General features: G+C 52.3%; 2 protein-coding genes across 3 annotated transcripts in view; one reads left to right on the forward strand and one right to left on the reverse strand.

Moving 5' to 3' along the window:
* Positions 1–446: 446 nt before the first annotated feature.
* ADRM1 (adhesion regulating molecule 1) lies at positions 447–7,019 on the forward strand. Of its 2 annotated transcripts, XM_009579491.1 has the most exons (9): positions 447–660; positions 926–1,042; positions 1,122–1,245; positions 1,668–1,754; positions 4,024–4,105; positions 4,345–4,574; positions 4,881–5,038; positions 6,034–6,136; positions 6,794–7,019. In XM_009579491.1, exons 1-9 carry the CDS (start codon positions 451–453, stop codon positions 6,898–6,900), a joined length of 1,218 nt encoding a protein of 405 aa, XP_009577786.1. In that variant the 5' UTR covers positions 447–450; the 3' UTR covers positions 6,901–7,019. The 2 variants fall into 2 exon arrangements, with proteins under 2 accessions (XP_009577786.1, XP_009577787.1); XM_009579492.1 differs by lacking the exon at positions 1,668–1,754 and having other exon boundaries at positions 4,345–4,466; positions 6,794–7,017.
* Positions 7,020–8,794: 1,775 nt separating this feature from the next.
* LAMA5 (laminin, alpha 5) overlaps positions 8,795–20,886 on the reverse strand; it is an 87,156-nt gene continuing 75,064 nt past the window's right edge. The window contains 30 exon segments of the mRNA XM_009579493.1: positions 8,795–8,952; positions 9,088–9,207; positions 10,120–10,210; positions 10,314–10,444; positions 10,552–10,711; positions 10,833–10,985; positions 11,266–11,452; positions 11,574–11,731; positions 11,873–12,005; positions 12,130–12,297; positions 12,380–12,510; positions 12,724–12,864; positions 13,133–13,265; positions 13,665–13,816; positions 14,020–14,151; positions 14,660–14,822; positions 14,947–15,080; positions 15,220–15,373; positions 15,816–15,952; positions 16,243–16,428; positions 16,669–16,811; positions 17,211–17,390; positions 17,510–17,623; positions 17,708–17,810; positions 18,116–18,257; positions 18,481–18,635; positions 18,713–18,829; positions 18,923–19,119; positions 20,001–20,171; positions 20,703–20,814. Of these exon segments, the coding sequence (XP_009577788.1) occupies positions 8,795–8,952; positions 9,088–9,207; positions 10,120–10,210; positions 10,314–10,444; positions 10,552–10,711; positions 10,833–10,985; positions 11,266–11,452; positions 11,574–11,731; positions 11,873–12,005; positions 12,130–12,297; positions 12,380–12,510; positions 12,724–12,864; positions 13,133–13,265; positions 13,665–13,816; positions 14,020–14,151; positions 14,660–14,822; positions 14,947–15,080; positions 15,220–15,373; positions 15,816–15,952; positions 16,243–16,428; positions 16,669–16,811; positions 17,211–17,390; positions 17,510–17,623; positions 17,708–17,810; positions 18,116–18,257; positions 18,481–18,635; positions 18,713–18,829; positions 18,923–19,119; positions 20,001–20,171; positions 20,703–20,814 (4,356 nt within the window).

Below are 20,886 nucleotides of genomic sequence, written 5' to 3' on the forward strand. Positions count from 1 at the left end.
GCGAGGCCGGGCGCGGCGGGGTGCGGAGCTGTGAGGGGGTCACCCGTGCAGGCTGGCTGTGGCACGGGGCAGCCTGCGCTTCTCCGCTGGGATGCTGAAGCAGGACTCCGGAGCTTAGCGGGGGCTAAGCGTTACAGCAGGGCTTCCTGCAGTTAAAACGTCCCTGGTCCTGTGAGCCGTGATACGAACCAAAGAAGGAAGCGTCAGGGGGAAGGTGGTTTCATTTTCAACCTTAGCAAACACTCTCCTTGTTATTAGTGGAGATCTGTGGCGCGTCCTGTCTTCATCCTGCGTTCTGCTTTAGCTCTTGTGGATCGCCCTGAAATTCTGCAGGCAGCGGGACAGATTCCTTTCGTGGAGCTGACTTGAGAAAGGTTGAAATTTGATATTGAGAAGAGAGAATATGGGAAGGTTTCTCATCACATCTGCTGCTCTTTCTCTCTTTCCAGGATGTCTTCAGGTGCGTTATTTCCAAGCCTGGTGCCAGGCTCCCGTGGCTCCTCGAGCAAATACCTGGTGGAATTTCGGGCAGGGAAGATGTCCCTGAAAGGCAGCACTGTGACCCCAGACAAGAGAAAAGGCCTTGTGTACATCCAGCAAACTGATGACTCCCTCATTCACTTCTGCTGGAAGGACCGGACTTCGGGCAATGTGGAAGATGTGAGTATGGTTTTGTGTTTTAGTGCAGAGGCATTAAGTCACGGTCTGTCTCGTTCTTGTTCCGCTGGCACTGCTGATAGAGCTTCTCCAAGACAAATTAGGATGAGAGTGCCTCTGTGGCCTGACAGACCTGCACTTCCAAATCCTCTCTGCTCTGAGGAGCAGATGGAAGAAGGTTTGGGGAGGAGGGCAGAGGTCTTTGGGAGGCTAAAAGGAATATTCACGTATTTCCTCAAACATTTGTTTCTACTGCCACATTTTCCAGGATTTGATTATTTTTCCTGATGACTGTGAATTCAAGAGGGTACCTCAGTGCACTACTGGCCGTGTGTATGTATTGAAGTTCAAGGCAGGATCAAAACGACTCTTCTTCTGGATGCAGGTTTGTGGGAAGCCAATAATAAAGGTCTTGGAACAAAATACTTCCAGTTTGCCTCGTACCAAGAGCAACTTTCTTGCAGGAGCCGAAGACGGACAAGGATGAAGAACACTGCCGTAAAGTGAACGAATATCTCAACAATCCACCAATGCCTGGTGCTTTGGGTGGAAATGCAAGCGGAGGCCACGAGCTCTCGGCATTAGGAGGTACAGTCCATTCTCTGCTCCTTCGTGTGAGACGCTTTTTTAAAATTTATTTTTAGAATGAGCACTCATAGTTCCCTAGGAAGAAATTCCTGATGACTGTGGAGGGTGAGTTGGGGACAATGTTAATACCAGAAATGTAAACGTGCTTTTAGCAAAATAAACAGTGCTGTTACAATAGGTGCAGGCTGAAAGTTAAGACTGCCAGAAGAAATCGCTCTTTGTTTCCAGTAGATTCTCTGGAGTCTTACCTCTTTATGAAGCCAAGTTGCATTTATCTTTTATGAGCATCATGAATCGGTAAACACTTGAAACTGTTTTTTCCGTACAGAATGTGATGCCAATTAATCTCCTGCTGTTTGAGCCGGAGTGCTGTGAAAAAAACTATGTGAATATGTTGTGTTTCAGAATGTTTTTGTTTTTAGGTGAGGGTGGCTTGCAAAGCCTTCTTGGAAACATGAGCCATAACCAGCTCATGCAGCTGATCGGACCAACGGGCTTAGGAGGACTTGGTAAAATGCTTTAATATCTTTATGCCAAAATGGTATTTTCTCCTGCCAGGTTAAATCTTACCTGACAATATTTTCAAGTAGTGCTATTGATTTGAATAGCGCTGCTTTCATGTGAGAAAGCAAGGCCCTGCCTCAAAGATGAGCTAAGGGGCAAAAAAAGGATGCAGGAAATGGAGGGTACCAGATTCCACACGGCACTCATCTTGGGGCTTGATCTGCAAGGAATGTCGGTTCTGCTCCTTGCTCTACAGAATCTTCTGCTTCCCCCCCGCCTCCTTTTTTCCACCCCTCCTCTTCCTCCTAAATATTCACTGGAGCAGGGATTGAAAACCAGGGACTCATCCCTGGTGAATGTCCCAGTTACCAAGCTGTGGAGTTGCTCCTATCTCTGATCCAGTGAATATTTGTGTGCAAAGTAGAAAGAATTCAAGAGGAGGGCTGGAGCGTGCCCACCCACAGCACTCTCTAGTCAGAGGAGTAAGGCTCGGGTTAGGGCTTTCTCTCCCGGGCAACACTGGGGAGAGCTTGAATCACCGCGCTGTTTTTCTGAAGGGGCTGAGAGTGTGCTGGAGGCCCGGCTGTGGTCTGTTCTTAATGCTATCCATGCCCCAAGCCCAATAGAGCATTTCCTGAGAAGTCAGACCCTCGAATGGAAGTAGGCAAAGTAACGCTTAGCAGGTGGCAATGACTAAGGTTCTGTGTTTAAGCTCCAAAGTCCATTTTTTTTGCAGATCTAGCTCGTGTCTTTTTAGCTTCAGATGCAAATCTCATGTTGGTGGGGTGTTCAGATGCAAATCTAATGTTAGTGTTGGAAGATTCTGGCTTTTTAGGATGCGTTTGGAAAAGATCGTCTTTCTTGAAGCTTCACATGACTCCTGAGACTGTCTTCCTCTTCGTCTCAACACTTTTTCTCAGTAGCTCTTCTTTCTTTGCCTCTACATCTAGCCGTAAGACAGCTTGACATGAAGCTCATTACAGTAACGCAAAGAAAACCATCTGCTTGCCTCAGCAAACAGTGGTTGTGGTGAATCTGTGTGGATCTCTTCCCCCAGTAGCATCTTGTTCTTTTGCATCTGGTTTGCATCTCTTTCAGTACTCTGCCTGTTGCAGAGCTCCTGCGACACAGGAGCTTTCTTGCTCTGGGTAAACTTTCCTAGCAAGGACAAACTGAGTAGAGTAGCGTGTGGTGCAGCCCGGTTAGCTTCACCCTGCCGTTCCTGCTGCTGTGGAAGCTCTGTGACTAGTGAACGCAAGTGTTCTGTAGGAGTGGGTCCTGTACAAAGGAGGAGCTGGTGCTCGCTCTGACCTCCAGTGGTCTGCAGCTTCAGTTAATCACGTGTTTGCTAATGGAGCGCTGTCGTTCTGTCCTCTGCTTGCAGACAGTTCCCGAAAGGTGGGTGATGAATGCAGGTGCTTGGATAGGGACATGTATCTAATTAGATGTGGTACAAGAAACCTCTGGATGGGAAGCGTGTGGTAAATGGAGCATTTGGCTGATGTGCCTCGGAGGAATTGTAGGGGGACAATCAGTCACTGACAGGCCAGTGGACTTAGAAGCCAGGCCTTTTCCCAGCTCTTCTTAGCTGATGTTCTTGACACTGCGATAAGTCCTTCGTAGTTGGGATGTGTGGGTGAAGGAGGCTGATCCTGATTTCTTTTGCATATGGCAGTTGGCTCGAAGGCCGAGTGTTGGTTTCCTGGTGTGTTTCCTGATCGCTGCTCTACTGGGAGCACTTTGTGCGCGGGTTGTCCTTACTTTGCTCTGCCTATGAAGTGTTTAAGGACTCAGCTGATTCTGCTGCTGCATCTCTGCATTAGGTTTGAATCTGCAAAATCCAGGTGTATGGGGAGAGAGTGGTGGTGACTCAAAGGCTGCCTCTGTAATCTTCTGCTGAGGGCCTTGGCTTTAAAGTTTAGAGGAAAGTTGGATTTTTGGGAACCAGTAGATAAGAGGAGGGGGCTGTGTTACAATGGTTATATATATGGCACAAACGGAAGTAATTTTATCCTTGTGTACATCTAGAAATTGAGTCATTTCTAAAACGTGCAATTCTCTAAGGCAGTTTTCTAATGGGGATGCAAGATCAGAAAACGAGAGCTGTTAATTTACAGAAAGGGGTGGGGGGATTGGTCTGGGCTCTCTTACCCCCTCCTCCTTTATTTTAGCAAATAAAACCTTTCAGGTACGAGAGTGACCTCTCTAGAGCTGAGAGGTGCGAAAGAACTGAAGAAACAAATTTCTAAACCTGTTCTTTTATGTTTACGGAAGGTGGGCTGGGTGCGCTGACGGGTCCTGGGCTGGCCAGTCTGCTTGGAAGTGGGGGACCCCCGACCAGCAGCTCATCGTCAAGGTAGGATGCCTGTCTGGTCTGGGTTTGTGGTGTCTTTGTAACGTAAAGTTGCCACTTCTGTGGGAGGAATCGTGGCCTACTGAAGAGGAAATATGATGGGAATTAAGACTGTTTATTACCTCTCTAAAATGAGGGTAGGAGTTCTTCGTATTGTAAGGGCTTGACGGGAAGCTTTTCAAAATGCAAGAAGCAAAGCTGGTGTTTTGCAGAGAATTAATTATACTAATTATCTTCTCCAGCTCTCGCAGCCAATCAGCTGCTGTGACGCCATCTTCCACAACTTCTTCTACACGTGTAACGCCTGCCCCGTCCGTTCCCGCGGCCGCGGCTGTGACCAGTCCAAGCCCCGTACCAAGTTCGGGTAATGGAACCAGCTCAGCCACAAGCCCAACCCAGCCCATTCAATTGAGTGACCTTCAGAACATTTTAGCTACTATGAATGTGCCATCTGGAGCAGGAGGACAGCAAGGTAAGTGTGTTCTGACCAGACAGCTGTTGGATCCAGGAGTTCTTTGGAGCTGTTTTACTGTCCTATCCTGTTCCAAATTGGTTTGAAAGGTCTCTTAAATTTTTTTGGTTCTTTTTTTCATTTGAGTGCTGTTCTTGCCTGCTTCAGGAGTCTTACTCTCACTGCAAAACTGAGAGAGGGAGAAAGGATGCTAGCAGTGTGCTTTAACTACGTTTCAGTACTCCTCTGACTAGACCATTTGGTTTACAAGACAAAACATGGGGTTTTGTGCATAGTCTAACAGCCAACCATTTATTTTCTTCCTAGTTGACCTGGCAACTGTTCTGACTCCCGAGATAATGGCTCCCATCCTGGCCAACGCTGAAGTTCAAGAACGGTTGATGCCTTACCTTCCCTCAGGGGAATCTCTGCCGCAGACTGCGGAAGAGATTCAGAATACCCTGACGTCTCCTCAGTTTCAGCAGGTAGATGCCTAGCTGTCACGGGAAGTGCAGTTCTCCTTCCCTCCTCCCCCATGCGTCATGATTCGCCTTGCCCTGCTTTTTCAGGTTCCTGACACTGTTCAGAGTAGGAAGTTGCGCAGTAGAAGCGGAAAGGAGGAGGGACATGGTTTAATGGAGCACTAGTTCTTCCTTCCTGCAGTCACCCAAGGGCAGATCAGAATGCTTTTTACTTTTTCTTTTGGAATTGGGCTTTACTTTCTCTTGATTATAAATGCTCTTGGGCAAATGACAGGAGTAGTAGCAAATTCATGATTCCCTGTCAGAGTGGCTCATTGGCCGTTTCCTTAAAGGTCATTTCAGGTGCCTAAACACATGGAAGGGAAGAAAAGAGATGTTCATGTTTACAGCACTACAGCCCTTGTTTCTCTTGCGACACTAGTACTCAATGCAGGACTGTCTGTGTGCGATTAAAGCTGGTGTATTACAGGCCAATTTGAACTAGTTACAGTGATTGATTGAAATTTGTCAATTTGCAAAATTTCACTGGCTAAGATGACTGGTTTTAGTTTAAACTACGGCATCACTTTTATGCAGACATGACTCAGAAGCGAGGGATGTTTTTAATTGGTGATTTGATAGAGTGTCTGCAGCTAGCTAAAAGCTAATAAGCGTTTAAGTTTTCCATGCACTAAACCGACTGGCAGCTATGTCGCTGTGGTTTGGTGTGCTGCTCAGACTAGCAGGGCTTATCAGTTGGTGCTTACTGGCACCTAGCTGGTTAAGAGCAGACGTTGTTCCCGATTCCAGAGTCCACTCGGGGCCTGTGGTGTAGCGGCATTTCAAAGCCTGCCCCAGCGCAGTAGTTCAAGGAGCGTGGCTGCTCCCTGGCCAGCTGCACGGTCCCCGTGCCGTAACAGGACTGCGCTCCTCACGCGGGTATTGCACAGTAGCACCTGATGCTGGAGAAACATGATGCAAACTTTTTTTTTTTTGACGCTGTTGACTCCAATTCACAGGCATTGAGCATGTTCAGTGCTGCCTTAGCTTCAGGACAGCTTGGCCCACTAATGAGTCAGTTTGGCTTACCCGCAGAGGCAGTAGATGCAGCAAATAAAGGAGGTAAGTATTGGTGCTGGTGGGAACATGGAGAAGTGGTTTGTTGGGGTTTTTTTGTTTTGCACTGCATACAGCCATTGAATGTGGAATGTAATGATTAGCTGCTGAGTAACTGTCAGAAGCCGACTCTTGCACTGCTTTTTCTTACAATGAAAAGGCGAGTGGCTCAGGAATTCCCTAGGAGGCACAGTGTGATGTTAGATGTGCATTTAGAGAAGTCAGGATTCTACAGAGAGATGTGCTGAGCAGCCTTGGTGTTGTTTTCTTGACAGAGATGCAAAAGACTCTGTAGATGTCATAGTCACCTTGTTCAGGAATGTCTTTTTTGAGGGAATCTTTAATGATTCATCTGAAATAAATGAACACAGTAGGGGCCTGGGTATCAGTTTTCCCTGACAAGCTGTTGGAATCCATTCCATGACTGAAGTAATTCTGGTCTTAGGCTGCCTGTGCACAGTTAAAGTGCAGAAAGTGCTGGCTATGTTAGCGAGATCCAAATGCATGTTATATATTGAATGAGTGTTAAAATTTTCTTCCCTGCTAATAGATTCTTATTAAAGCAACTGTTTACTTTCCAAGTAATGAAGCTTAACCTCATGTGGACAATGAACTCCATCCCAGGAAGTGCAAAGTTAAATAACTAATGTGTTTAACTTCTAGATGTAGAAGCATTTGCCAAAGCAATGCAGAACAGTGTCAAGTCAGACCAAAAGGAAGGAGACTCTAAGGACAAGAAAGACGAAGAGGAAGATATGAGTTTAGATTAAGTTATTTGCTCTTCCTTACAGATATTCCTAGATACTAACTTAAGCAACTGCAGTAGGATTACTAACTTCATATTATGCTTATATAAATCTACAAATAAAGGAATTTTCTTTATCTGCCATACTGTTCTTTCTGAGTCTGTTTAACAGGCACACTTAAAGCAGTACTTGCTCTTTATTTTCAGTGGAGTTGCTTACTGTTCAGTTTTGATGCTTTTGACATCAGGCTAGACTAATTCTGATTTCCTTGTGCTAAAAGGGTTGAGCCCTGTGATCGTATGAGTAATGAGCATCTCGAGGGCGCACTGCTGACTGCCATCGCGTTTTAGGCCCACCAGGTTGTGATCTGCAGGGCTGCCAGCTCACCCAGTCATTGTCCCACACGTACTGCTGCAAGGGTCGCCCTGTCCTGGGTGCAGGACTTCACCTTTGAACACGAGGAGGGTCACCTTCATGAACATCAGCGCGCTGCCATACTAGGAGGGAGCTGCTTACGGCAAATACAACTATACCATGCCTGTTGTGCCACTTTCTGAGCTGGTGATTATTCCTCTTCGGTACAGTTAGATCAGCCTCATACTTGCTTTACACCAGTAAAGCGAAAGAGGGTAACATAAAACTTTATTCGACTCCAAAGTATGTACCAGTGATTTACAAAGACCATCTTTAATACTACAACTTAAAAACAGGTCATAATTACATTTGTTTAAGATGGACATGTTAAAAACCCATTTTACAATATTTACCCCTCATAAAAAAACCCCCACAATATAATGATATAAGTTATAAGTCCATTTCAGAAGCAAGATTTTGTCCCCAAGTGGCTAGATATATATATATATACACACACAAATATATATATGACGTGTAAGTGCACAAGTGAACTAGGTGTCTTGGGAGAAAAAGTTTTTTTCAAGTGAAGACTGCACTACAACAGGCGTGAGTGAGGCCGAGCAGGAGAAGGCAAGTGCTGGCAGGGCAGGTGAGGGCCAAGCGACGCCTCTCGCACCCAGCCAGACTCGGAGGTAACCTTTCTTTATTCCCTTTCAAGCAAGTTTCTTGCTTCACGCAACAGGACTTTTGTCAGTGTATCTACCAGCGCTGAATGCAACTGCAGAGTGTCAGAGTGGTATTGGTTTCTTTCTGCTTTCCCTCAGCAGTTCTCCCAGCCTATTTTGTTCCTTTTTTTTGATTCTTATAAATTAATCTGATAAGAAGATGCTAATTCTGCAAACAGAATTTTGTCCGAGTTCCCCCTTGCAGAGCTCTTTGCGTAGCAGTAGCAGGTGAACTGAGACTGCCCTTGGGGCGGGGGTTAAATGCGTCCTTGCTTATAAAAACACAGAAGTGATGGAATTAATCCAGTTTGTCCTAATTGCATTTATTATAAAACAGAAACTGCCTACAGCCTTTAGCAGAAGACAGTCTGTGACTGTTATTAATAGCCTCAAGTGTTCCGTGTACTAAATCTATGTGCGTTCTAAGTGTGGGGTAAAGGGAACAGGATTTAGGACGTGGTGCACGGCTGCTGTGTGCTTCAGCCCACGCTCTATAGAGGACAGTTGCTCTTACCATGAGCCATGTGGCAGCATGAGTCCTGTTGCAGATGCTTGACCACCGGGGAAGGACTCAGACCTATCTCCACATCCTGCTCCAACGTTTTGGTTATATTTGTGAAAGATGTCCCCGAAGTGCCCCTTTCTCCCCACCTTTCTCTCCTGCCCTCCTTCCCCATGGATTCGTGGCCCCTCTCTGGTTTTGGCCCCAGACTTGTGCCTGCAGTCACTGGAGATCAAGTATGTTGGACCACGGTTAATGCTATCGAGTAGGTGATGTCTGGGGCCCAGGGAGCAGTGCAGCTTTCTGTCGGTCAGGCTGTACACGGAGGTGCACTTACTTACAGCACGGGGCAACCCTTAAGGCCAACGGAGCCCCTGACAGTCCCGGCTCGCGGCAGGTCCACGTGCCTCCGGTTAATCACCAGGTTCCTTATACAGCCCACGTAATGAGAGGGGAGGGGAGGTAACGGTGACACTGTGCCGGCCTTGTCTGTCTCTGCAGAAGGAACATGTAAAAGCAAGCATTAGTCTGGCTAATAAGAGGGCAGGAGATTAAGTATCTTGCACCTGGAACAGTATCTCTCTTTGCCTTAGGGTATTTTGTTCTGGTATTTCGTCTTCCCAAACTCACCTGGCAGCCCTCCCACGTAGAAGGTCGCCCTTGCACTGGGTGCAGGTGCCTGGCTGGGTCCCACGGTGTAGTTGCCTTCCGTGTCCACGTCAACCTGGATTATGTTTTTCCATTTGGTAACTTCAAAAGAAAACAAGAGTCAGTGCTGCTTCCTCACACGGAGAGCAAGTCCACCTCCGCCCTCTGGCACAGACCAGTGCTGGAGCAGAGCAAAACTACCAGGAGGGTCAGAGGACCCGGCCTGGCTCTTGGGAAATGCCCGGAGTTTGGAGAGCCTCCCCCAAAACTTGTCCTTTGGCCACAGCAGCCACCCACAAAGCCCTGTGTCTTGATCTAGTGAAGAGGGCTGCCCTCCCCCAGCGGTGTGGGACAGCACACGCCGGGCATAAGGGGATCAGCTCAGGCTGGCTCCGGCCACGGATAGGGAGAGGTCCTGAAGCTGAAAATGCACCAGGAGCACATGATGGCTCTCACCTGGTGCTGGGTTGAGCAAGATGAAGACTTAAAATAGAGCTGTGCTGAGATGGGGGCTTGTAGCTGTGACCCCCACCCCCAGAAAGGGCTTGATGCAAAACCTTAGCACTTGCTCAACGGCAAATACATTAAAGGCTAAGTTTTGCCCGTACAAGTGTGAATCCTGCAAATCCCTGGTCCCAGCTGTGGGCTTTGAGCCCTTTGGACAATCTGCGCAAGTTAGGCTTTTGCTTTCAGCGGGACAGCCCTGGATGGAGCCGAGGCCAGGACTGGCCCAGCAGGACCGTGGGACACCCCTGGCCTCGCCGGCCTTTCCGTGACCTGGGGAAACACCCTGTCTCTCCTGCCCACCAGATCTGACAGCACTAAAAGATCAGGCAAGGATTCTTAATTAGGAAATGACTTAATTTGGGAGATTGTAGCTGCTATTAAGTGCATACAGGTGGGAGCTGGGGTTTAAATACCCAAGGAAGGGGCCTGGGCTCCCCCCTAGGAGATGTGGGCTGAGCACCAGGAGTGGAGCAACGTCCCAGAGCCAAGTGCTGGCTGTCACCTCACCTGCAATGGTGTGCCACTGCCCATCGCAGAGAGATGGACATGTCACTGATGCGGAGAACTCGTTAACCCCAGCATTCACTCTCACAGTGACCTAGTACGTGAGACAAACCCGTTAGAGCCCAGTGAGCTGAGCGGGATGGGCAGGAGATGGCTGCTGCCTCTGAAAACCTGTGGGGAGGCCACCCTCCCACTACCTTCGTCTCCTCCATGTACAGCAGGAGATGGTGGCTTCTTCTCGTGCCGATGTGGAAGATGAGGCCAGAGGCACTGCGGGGACGGACCTCCAGTGTCACCTCCAAGTCCTGCTCAGTTGCCACTGCATCAGCTGGAAGAGAAATGCTACTGGTGAGGAGTGGGACAAGGTCTCTCCCATGAGATGCGTCCCTCCCAGTCCCAGGGCCGTGGGAGCCAGCACAGGCTGCTGTGGGGTACCTAGGACGACGGACCCGCCATCCGCAGCAAAGAAGACCCCGCTCTCCAGTGCGCCCTCGTAGCACGGCGTCACCCCGAAGATGCGTGAGGGGGGACCCAGGAGTCTCCCGTCCAGCTGTGGGTTCCTCAGGCAGCCGTCGAAGCTGGAGGCTGATGCAACCTGTGAAGAGTGGCCACCAGAGTGAGCGTGGAAGGGCCAAAAAAGAGCAGGCATAGGGCAATGCCACACGACTGGGAACCGGCCAAGATAGGGCAATGCCATAGGCCCACCAAGCCCTTACCGGTATGTGAGCCTTGGCTTTTCCAGCTGGGATCCCTCCCACATACAAGGGGGTCTGGGCCACAAAGAGCCCTGCGGTGGCCACTGCAGCATCCTGGGCTCGCAGCCCGTCAATGACCAGCTGAGCTCGGTCCTGGTCTCTGCTGAAGAAGACCTGCAAGGACCAAAGGTCAGTACCAGGGCTGGGGGCTTCCTGGGTTGGGAGGAGCCCCAGGGCTGCACCCAGGGAGACCTCAGCTCGGAGGTTCAGCCAGCCCTGTGTTTTTGCTGTCGCCTTTGCTCCCACGGGACCGCAGGTGTCCCTTGTGCAATTAGGAAGCGATGCCCAGAGCAGGGCTGCATCGAGCTAACCCCTGCACGGGCACCCAGCGGTGGGGGCTCACAGGAGCAATGTGGCTCAAGGAGGTCCTGCTGAGCCCCGACCCTCCACTCACCGTGTGCCACCGCCGGTCGCGGTACTTGTCTTTGCTGCGGATGCGCAGCCGGCGCCCGCCGACGTCCACCAGGAAGACAAAGCGTCCGTTGGAGACGAAGAGAGCCATGAAGGCGCCCCGCTCGCCCGCCACATAGAAGAGCAGCCCGCTGGAGGAGTTCAGCTTCACCTCCAGGGAGAAGTGGGACCTGCAGGGACAGGGGGGTGACGGGAGCACCCTGCTCTCCCACAACTGCAAGGTACACCTGCTCTCCAAGCAATGGTCCCCAGGGCTCAGCTTGCATGGGATGGGCATGGGGTGAGCCTCACCTCCAGCCAAAGGAGGCTGGGATCTCCTCGAACTCCCAGCGACTGCTCGGGGCACCCCCAAAGCGGAAGGTACCCCCGGCTGCATGGGGCTGTGGGTGCAGCTGGCAGAGCCCGTCCTGATCGTGGCGGCGGTCCTTCGAGGCAGGCTTGCCTGGCACCTACACAAGATGCACCAAGGGATGGTGTGAGGGGAGGATCCCTGCAGGTGTCGCGGGGCAGAGGTGCTCAGTGAGGGGGCAATGGTGGCATCTGAGGAGGACTGGGAGGAGGATGTGGGGAGTTTTGGCAGCAGCTGGTACCTTGGGTTTCCGCCTGTCCTTCTTTGGAGTGACTCTGAGCTGCTGCGGCTGCTCACCCCAAGGACAGCTCATGGTGACGTTGATGCTCTCCACGTTCTGCTGCAGGTCCACCACCATCTGTGGCTCTGACATCCTACACGCAGGGAGAATGGGTCCCCATCACTGGGCCAGCCAGGAGGCAGGAAGGGGCTGAGCCCTGCTCTCAGGGAAATGGCATTGCGAAGCGCTCACAGTGTCCATGGCATGGCAACGCTCACCGCTTGACAAAGACATTCCCAATGCAGCCGGTGAGGTTGCTGAGAGGACCCGGCTCTGGTGAGCCCCCAAGCTGGAAGAGTGGCCGCCCATCCTGCCGTCTTTGCCACCAGCTGGACCCAGTGCCTGCTGTGGTGTCTTGCAGCTCATCGTCCACATACAGTCGGACCCTGCGGGGGATGAGCAGCGTGGGCTGAGCGGGTCCTCCTGGCCATCAGCACGCCATCCCCCATGCACTGCCAGGACACGTACCCACGGGCATCGCTGTAGAAGGCCACGTAGTGGGTCCTGTCATCTGCATAGGTATTTTCAGTGGTGACTTCGGTTTCCAGCAGGTTCAAGGTCAGCTGGCCCTTCTGGAGTGACACCTGGCATGTCCCCTCCTGCAGAAAGTATCGCCCCATTGCTGCTCAGTAGCTGAACCCCAAGGAAGGGTCCATTTCCCCACCACCCTCCAGGAGCTCAGGGTGCAGATTTCACTGTGGACTCATTCCCTGGCCCCACCAAAGTCCCTCCCTTTCCCAAGAGGAAGCAGCACCATCCCCAGAGCAGGAGTAGATGTTTCTCCGATACCCGGTGGGACTGCAGGTGCCCACCTGGGTGGTGTGGTGGTAGAGCAGCCCCTTGCGCTGGCTTGTCCGGAACCCAAAGCCGCTGTAGAAGTCCCGCAGCCCTGGCACATCCTTTAGGGCCAGGGTCAGATAGCCGTGGCCGTGGATGCTGACCGAGCGAGCCACCTGCAAGGGACACCATGGAAGCAAGGTGAGAGCCTGGCCCTGGCGTTGCAGGGGTGCTGGGAGGGTGACTGAGATGCTCAGGTCCTCGCTGGGTCTGGCCGGTACTATGGCCAGCCACGTGCAGCACCTTCCCACAACCCGCCTACACCAAGAACTTGGGGGTTTTATGCTTGTTTCTGTATGAATGAGGGGAGACCAGGCCTGTCCTGGGGGTCCTGTGCTCCCTTTCCCCTGCATGCCGGCCAGGCTGGCAGGGCTTTGTGCTTACCAGGAGGTCCGAGGTGCACCCGTAGCTCACGCCGACGGTGCTCATGCGCTTCAGGTCGACATATTTGCCAAGAGCCTTCAAGCCCTTCATGCAGCCCCGGATGGGCCCACCCGTGGGGAATAGCACTTTCAAGCTACAGGAGAAGCAAGCAGTGTTATGAGGACAGCCCCAGGCAGGATCCAGCCCTGGCAGGATCTGGCCCTGCAGCCCTTCAAACAGAGTGCCTGGGAAGGACCCAAGGACCCATGATGGCCACGGGTATCTCCAGTGCCTCAGGCACAAGGCTGCTCCAAAGCACCCAGCACGACAAAGGAGGACTCAGTGACACCCACCAGCACCTCATCCCCCACCAGATATGAAGATGTCCCATCCTCCAAAGCTCACGGTGATGGGCAGAAAGAGGGAATCTCCCCCCAGAGCTTCAGCAGGCCCCCAACAGCCCTGGAGGTGGCTCAGAGAGGGCCAGGGCCACCACCAGGGACACTGGAGGGGAATATGTGGACTATCCCACCCTATCGCGGGCTGGACCCACCTGGGGGGCAGCACAGCTGGGGGCACACCACCCAGATAGTAGGAGACAGCATTCTCCAGGGAGTTCTCCTGCTCCACCATGAAGATGGTGAGGCGCTCCAGCCGCACCAGGATGCGCTTCTTGTTATTCATTTTGAGGAGGAAAATCTGGATCTGGAGACAGAGGAGAAAAATGATCCGCCAGCCTGGGGCAATTAGGTCCATCACAGAGGGCAGCACGAGGTGTCTGGTTCATGGCTCCAGCCAAAGAACTTCTTGCAGCTCTCTCACGGGATGAGAGAGGGTCTGGATGCCCCCCCTACCCTCTGAATGAGGAGCCCTCCAAGAGAGCCAGGTAGGTGGCTGTTTCCCCTTACCGCTTTGTTTGTAGTGCTGCTGATGGTGAGGGAGGAGGAGTTGCTGCTGGGTTTTGCCATCTCCAGGCCGGTGCTGAAGTCATAGTAAAGCACCAGCTTCCCATCCTGGATGGCCAGACACAGGAACTGACCCTGGGGGAGGCAGGACGAACACTCAGCCCCACGTCCTGCTGTCCAGCATGCAGCTGTGGCGCTGAGCCCAACCTGCCCATTAGCACCGGTGGGAGCAGGTCCCGCTGCCGGTGCCTTGACGCATCACTGGGACAATTATTGGGGATTTATCTGCAAACAGCAGCCCTGTGCGGGGGCACAAGGATGGCACCCCAGGCTGGAAATGCTCCTTGCAGCACTGCCTGCCCCAGTGAACCCTGGCCCGGCTCGGAGGGTCTGTGTGTGGGTGCTCTTGGAGTTCAGGGGAGTCCCTCCAAACCAGACAAGTGATTGTCTCTGCTGTGAGGTCTGGGTCCAGCCCTCTTGTGGCTTCTAACAACAGGGCAGAAATGCTGCTCCAAGTAGCACTGCCATCTCCAAAGCCCTCTTCTCCCCTGGGCCTTGAACTGGGAATGCCTGCAAGTGGGCCTGGGATTGTCCTAGCCCACTGGCTGAGGGGTGAAGGCTCCTCAGGGGAGCAAGCACCTGCCTGATTCTCCAGGAAGAAGAGGATGCCGTTGTAAGAGACCACCCGGATCTCCTGCTCAAAGCGCTTGGTCGTGCCAAACTGGCTCTCAAACTTGATCTCTGCGTAACCAGTGCCATCAAAGTAGGAGCCGTCAGTCAACCAGGGGTCTCCTGTGGACTTGGACCTGAGCCACACAAGAAGAGGCCCAAGACATCACTCCAAAGCCAACTGCCATGCTCTGGGGCAGCCAAGGGTCAGGGTAAGTGCCACGGACCAGAGCTGCCCCCGGCCTGGGCACGGTGCCCTACCTTGCACAGGGCTTCTCGGCAGTGGTATCCACCTGGAAGGTGCGTTGGAAGTTGTACAGGCTCACCACCTCCTCGTTCAGTGTGTCCAGCTCCAGGCACCCGCGGTAGTTGGGATAGCGCAAAGTAGGAGGAGGCTGGGAATGAAACCAGACAGTTAGGGCAAGTTTGATCCTGGTTTTCCCATGAAATCAAGGGGTTTCCCCCCAAGAAGCTCCAAAGGTATTGCTGATACCTCCTAGAAAACTGAGCCTCCCTCCCTGCTGCCTGTCTCACCGTGAAGCTGGGTGGGTAGCCACCCACATAGAAGACCACGTTGCGCGGGTCGAGGTTGAGCAGCCCCTGCTCCCCCTTGGCCACACTGTCTCCCTTGGTCTCGTGCACCGTCTGCCTCTCCACGATCACTGACATGTGCCCATACTGCAAGATCCTGCAGGAAGGAGGGATGGTCAAGACAAGCGGACACCCCCAAAGAGGAGCAAACCCTGCCCTCCCTGAGCAAAGAGCCTCCCCACACAGCCCTATCAAAAAGGGGTGCATCTCCCACTGAGGAGCCCCACAGCAGCAGTACATTGAAAGGAGTCAGCACTCATGTTACTGGCACTGCTACAAGGCTGAATGGACCCACCATGATGAGCTTCACCTTTCCTCTCCTGCAGGAACCCTCAGACCCTCCATGACCTGGTAAGACACCATCTCTCTGCAAGTTTTTTTGAGGCATCTCAGTGTTGATCATTTAGGGATGACTGGATGATGGAATCCACAGCACCTCTGCAAGCTCAAGGCCTGTCTGGGCTTGGGCATAGCACTACCTGCATCCACTGCAGGGACAGTCTCCTGCTTCCTCGGGAGGTGTCCCATCAGTCTCCTACCTGTTGATGCTGATGGTGGCAAACTGCTCTCCAATATCCTCGTCGACGGTTAGGGAGGCTGGCTCCTCATCACCCAGTTTGTAGACCCACTGCACTTTGCGGTCCTTGAGCACGATGCCCAGGTAGTCTCCAGCGGCCTGAATGCAGGGAGAGACAAGGCCACACATTGGCATTCGGGACAGGCAGGAGCACCAAGCAATGCTCTCCTGATGCTCCCAGGGTTGCACTGGCCAAGCACCCCCATTCGCACTGCTCTCCCCATCCACCTCCAGCCAGGCTGATGGCTGCACCCAGGGCCTGTTCGTGTTCCCCAAATAGACACTCAGGGAGCAGGCAGAGAGGAGCTGACGTCCAGGTGTGATCCCCCATTGATGCTACCAACATGGGCTCCCGCTGCCCTCCTCCTGCCCGCACAGCCCCCTCTCACCTCCCGGCTGCCCAGGTACAACACAAACCGCCCCTCCTCTGTCCCGTCCTGCCGACGCTGCCGGCTCCTGGGCTCGGGGTTTTGGATGTAGAATTTGAGGGATGTATAGGCTGCCAAATCCTGCAGATTGCTGGGCATCCGGACCTGCACACCTGAGCTGCCGTTGAACTTCATGGGGACTTTCACCTGGAGGGAGAGAAATCCAAACCCATGGCACCGAAACCACTGCTGCTACCTCTCTTGTCATTACCAGCTCTACCAAGTCAAAGCATTTTCTGGTGCCTTCCCATGAGAAAGGGACCCTGCCTGGTGGCCCCAGAACTCTTCTAGATACCCCTCCCATTTGCCTACTACCCTCAGGTAAGCCCTCATTCACCCCAAGCCCCTGGCACCCCGTGCACAGTCCTCATCCTCCCATGACCCTACCTTGCTGGCAGCATTCCTCGCCTGCGTGATGAGCTGTCGGATCCGCACAATGTTCTCTGACACGGTGGCATTCTTGTTCCTCCTGTTCTCCAGGCTGCTCAGCTTCCCCAGCAGCAGCGGGATGGTGCTTTCCAGGCTGGACACTGCAGTTGGGGAGGAGCCAGGGGTTTTGAAGGTTAGTGAGGAAGGGAGACGGAAAGCTCAGGCAGTTTTGAGACATGCAAGTCAAAGCAGCAGCTGCTGGGAGCAGAGTCACAGAATGATCCCCTAAATCCAGCAGCCTTGATGGGGGGTTGTGAAAATGCTCTAGGGCATGCAATCTCCTGCAGTAAAGTGTCTATAAAGATATAGACACTGCAGGGAAAGAAAAAAAATAAAGGGACAGGACTTAAAGCACCCAGTATTGGCTGCTACCTCCCTCTACTCTTGACCTGGAGCTGCAAAGCACAGCTTCCAAAAGCACAGAGCTCTCTGGGGTCATCTGTCCATGCACTGGCTCATGCCAGACTCAGCCCTGGCAGCCCAGCAGGCTCAGCACTCACCAGATTTCCTGGCATCCTGGACTGCCTGGTTCAGGTCTTCATTTCGAAGGCCTCCATACTGGTCTTTCCACTCATCTAGATTCTTTTTCATGGTGCTCAGGGTATCTTCCACTCTCGCAGCTGTTTCGTTGGCCTCGGTAGCTGCCGCTTTAGCATTCTGGATCATCTCTTTCGTGTCCTCTGGAAAGAAAGGAGAAAAATCTCTGGGATGGCCAGGAGCAGGGAAGAAGCACCTTGGGTCACAGCCTGGGTGCGAGGAAAGGAGCAGAGAGAACCAGTCTAGCTACCCCAGGACAAACCTTGGTCCCTGCCGAGCATGTCCTGCACAGACTGGAGCTGGCTCAGGAGCTGCTCCTTCTTCACACGGAGATCAGCCAGCTTGTCCTTTGCTGTCTGCAGAGTGCCTTTAATAGCTGCCATTAAAGAAATGCATATGTTGTGTGTTGGATTTCAGTCCAGCCTGAAGGACATCACACCCTGCAAGGAGCCTATCTCACCCTCATTGAGTTTTTTCTGCTCTCTCCTCACAGCCTCCTCCAGGTTGCTGCTGTTCCTCTTTAGCTCTTTAGAGATGGCCCCGAGATTTTCTGATATGACATTCTGTAAAACAAACATGCACTGCCTGGGAGTCTGAAGAGGAATTCCAGTCTTCGGCCCTGACCGCACACAAAAATGCTTGTTCAGACAACTGCAGTGGGGTGTGCTGCTGGGGCGTGATGGGGAGACCCAAACCCCCAGAGTCTAGCCCCAGCCATGGCAGAGGCTCTGCTCTCTGGCACAGAACAAAGTGCTCAAGTCTTAGAGGGAAGGGGCAGCAGAGCCCTACGTGTAGGTGTTAAAAGCTGGAGGACTGTCGAGGGAGTTTGGTTTTTGCTCGTCTTCATAGGACTCCCCGCAGCACGTACCATCAAAGCCTCGCCGGCTGCCTCATCAGCATCGTGGGCTGCTCGCTCGGCTTTTTTCACAGCTTCAATGATGCTGGCGTAGGCGTTAGAGGCATCGATTGCCCGCTGGATAAAGCCATCCTGGTTTGTGCCCTGGATAATGCTGTGTTGGAAGATGAAGCCATCAAGTCCACAGAGACCACTCAGGCTGGGCTCTTGCCCATGTCCTCACAGACAAACCCCTTTGGGTGCCTCATCACAACATGTTCTCCAGGATAAAGCTTTGGAGATGGCACCCCGCTACTCCCCTGCCACGGCTGCAGTTTCCCATCCCCAACTCTGGGAGGAGATAGCCTGACTGCTGAATGTCAGGACCGGTGCCTCACCTGGACAGGTTCCTTGCGAGCTCATCCAGGAGCCGGGCATGCTCCTCTGCCTGCTCCACGATGGGGATCTTGCTGCTGGCCGGGGAGAACTTCTTGACCCGCTCAGTCAGGGGCAGCTTCGCCCCATCCAGCAAGGCTGCCAGTTTCTCATATGCCTGCAAGGACACACATCATTCCTGAGGGCTGCCACCCCCTCGCACTCTGTCCATGCCAAAGTACCTCCATCACTCACCTCCTTTGCACTCTCCATCTTCTGTAGGAAGTCGGAGACCTGGGCCAGGGAGTCCTTGGCCATCCTCAGGGTCTCCTGCACCAGTGCATGCTGCTTTTGGAGTTCACGGCTCTTTTGCTAGACACACAGACGCAGGGTTAGGCACTGGCAGGGCCAGGGCAGGCCCCTCCTCACTGCATGGCAGTACGGGACCACCCGGTGAAGGTCTACCTGACTCTCCTCCAAGTTGTTGCGGTTCAGGCTGTTCAAGTCCTCTGTCTGCCTGGTTTTGTTCACAGCTTCGTTGAGGGCGTCGCGGAGATCCATCAGCTGGGAGCTGTGCTGCGCCAGCTGGTCCCGGATGCTGCTCACCAGGTCCTGGTTGGACTCCCAGCGGGCATGCAGCTCACTCTTCACCTGATGCAGCACTGAGGATGGAGGAGATGACAACTGTTGCTAATTCATCCTCCTGTGTTAAAGGGCTCTTTCTGTGCTTGGCTGTTGAAAAGTCTCACTTGGCAGGTATCAAGGCCAGAAGTGACCATCTTCCCTCCCTCTTTCAGCCTGGATAGCACAGGATCTCGTCCAAAATTGTCTCCAAACCCCCAGTGCTGGTGAGAGGGATGGGATCTCTTTCAGAAAGACACCCAGCCATGCCTGAAAGGCTCCAGATGGTGGAGAAACCCCACCTGGGGCCTGTTCCAGTGCTTGATTACTCCCACTGTGAAAAATTACTTATTTCTAACAAGGGCCAGTTTACAATTCCAGCTTTCAGCTACTGAACTATGTTTTGCCACTGCCTGTTAATGCGAAGCGCTTGCTCCCTGCAGTGCCAGCGTGCCTGGTTATGTAGTGGGGCTTTTTGTGGGAGCACAATCCAAGTCCTCGCTCCTACAAGGGATGCCCTCAGGATGGCAGAACTGCTGAGGGTGGTGGGCTGCTGGTTGTTACTCTGGACCCCTTTCCTGGGACAGCGAATATGAAGAAACATGGGGTGACTTATTCACATCCACATGTAATGCATACATAATAATGGTAACTCCTAGTTCTAAGCGTTGTCATTTTTGGTCATCAAAAAGAACTACCCCGCTAGTACAATCTGCTCTAAAATTCACCTTAAGCAAAAAGGAACCATAAATGGAGTGTTATAGGAGACCCTAAAACTACTGTAAAACTTGTTGGGGATGCCTGTTTTATTAACATGACCATGATGTGTAATGTTCACATGAGCTCCAAGCCAGGTTTTGAGGAATGGCTAGACCCAGCACGATCTGTGCAGCCCTGTCCCATGCCACTGAGCCAGACTCACACTTCTGAGCCTCCTCATGCTCGCGCCTTGCCAGCTCCTCCTGGCTGCCCAGACTCCGCTCCTTCATCTCCCTGAGCATTCTTTCCACCTCGGCCATCTTCTGCCGAAACTCCTCAGTGGAGGTGGTGCTGGCATTTGCTGCCCCAAACCTGGCCATCTGCCGCACCAAATCTGCAGAGAAATCCAGATCCCCCGTTAGCATTGACCAACCCAGGTCCTTCATAATCCCCCCGAGATCCTTCCTGTCTTACATCACCCTCAACAAACTGCAGCACTCAGGCACCCGAATTGCTTGAGATCACTCAAAGGTATTGCCCCACATTTCTGTCTCTTTGACCATTACAGTAACGCATGCTACATCCTAAGCACCTTTTTGTGGCTTTACCTCCTCTCCTAGATGCAGTCACTCCCTGTTTTGCTAAATCTTTCCTGAAGCAGTAGTGCAGACTGCCCTGGTTTTATGTATTTTAATAACATTTGTGCAAGTTCAATGTGTTTTTTCCAAAGATTGTGTTTAGCCAAACAGCTGGGATTCACAGTCTACCTGAACAGCCAGAATTCTGCAGGGATCTCCATTTCATTTGTATTTCCCCTAGTTTTCTCCACGGCTCTAAGTGATGCAATACTCAGTGCTGTTTGAAAGCAAGAGTGTGGCATTCCCAGCAGGAAAAACCCACAAAGCAGAGACCCTTCTTTACCTACCTGCAATGCCTTTCTGAATGCTTTGGATATTTAGTAGGAGCTGCTCCCCCCTCTGGTAAGTCTCCCTCGTGTGCTGCTCAATCTGGTTTGCTTCTCTGTGAGTCATTGTCATCTACAACAAAAAACACTGGCTTAGCTGAAGTATGAGATTATGTTTTACGTGATCTGTCAGCAGGCAAGATGT

Source organism: Fulmarus glacialis, unplaced genomic scaffold (assembly GCF_000690835.1).
Source record: "Fulmarus glacialis isolate BGI_N327 unplaced genomic scaffold, ASM69083v1 scaffold39346, whole genome shotgun sequence".
In the NCBI taxonomy this organism is placed as follows: Eukaryota; Metazoa; Chordata; class Aves; order Procellariiformes; family Procellariidae; genus Fulmarus; species Fulmarus glacialis.

What these genes read in the sequence shown, in the direction of transcription:
- ADRM1 (XM_009579491.1), top strand. Translation starts at nt 451, where the DNA reads ATGTCTTCAGGTGCGTTATTTCCAAGCCTGGTGCCAGGCTCCCGTGGC. An exon ending in GACTCTTCTTCTGGATGCAG is followed by an intron (nt 1,043 to 1,121) that starts GTTTGTGGGAAG and finishes ACTTTCTTGCAG; the next exon opens with GAGCCGAAGACGGACAAGGA. An exon ending in CGAGCTCTCGGCATTAGGAG is followed by an intron (nt 1,246 to 1,667) that starts GTACAGTCCATT and finishes TTTTGTTTTTAG; the next exon opens with GTGAGGGTGGCTTGCAAAGC.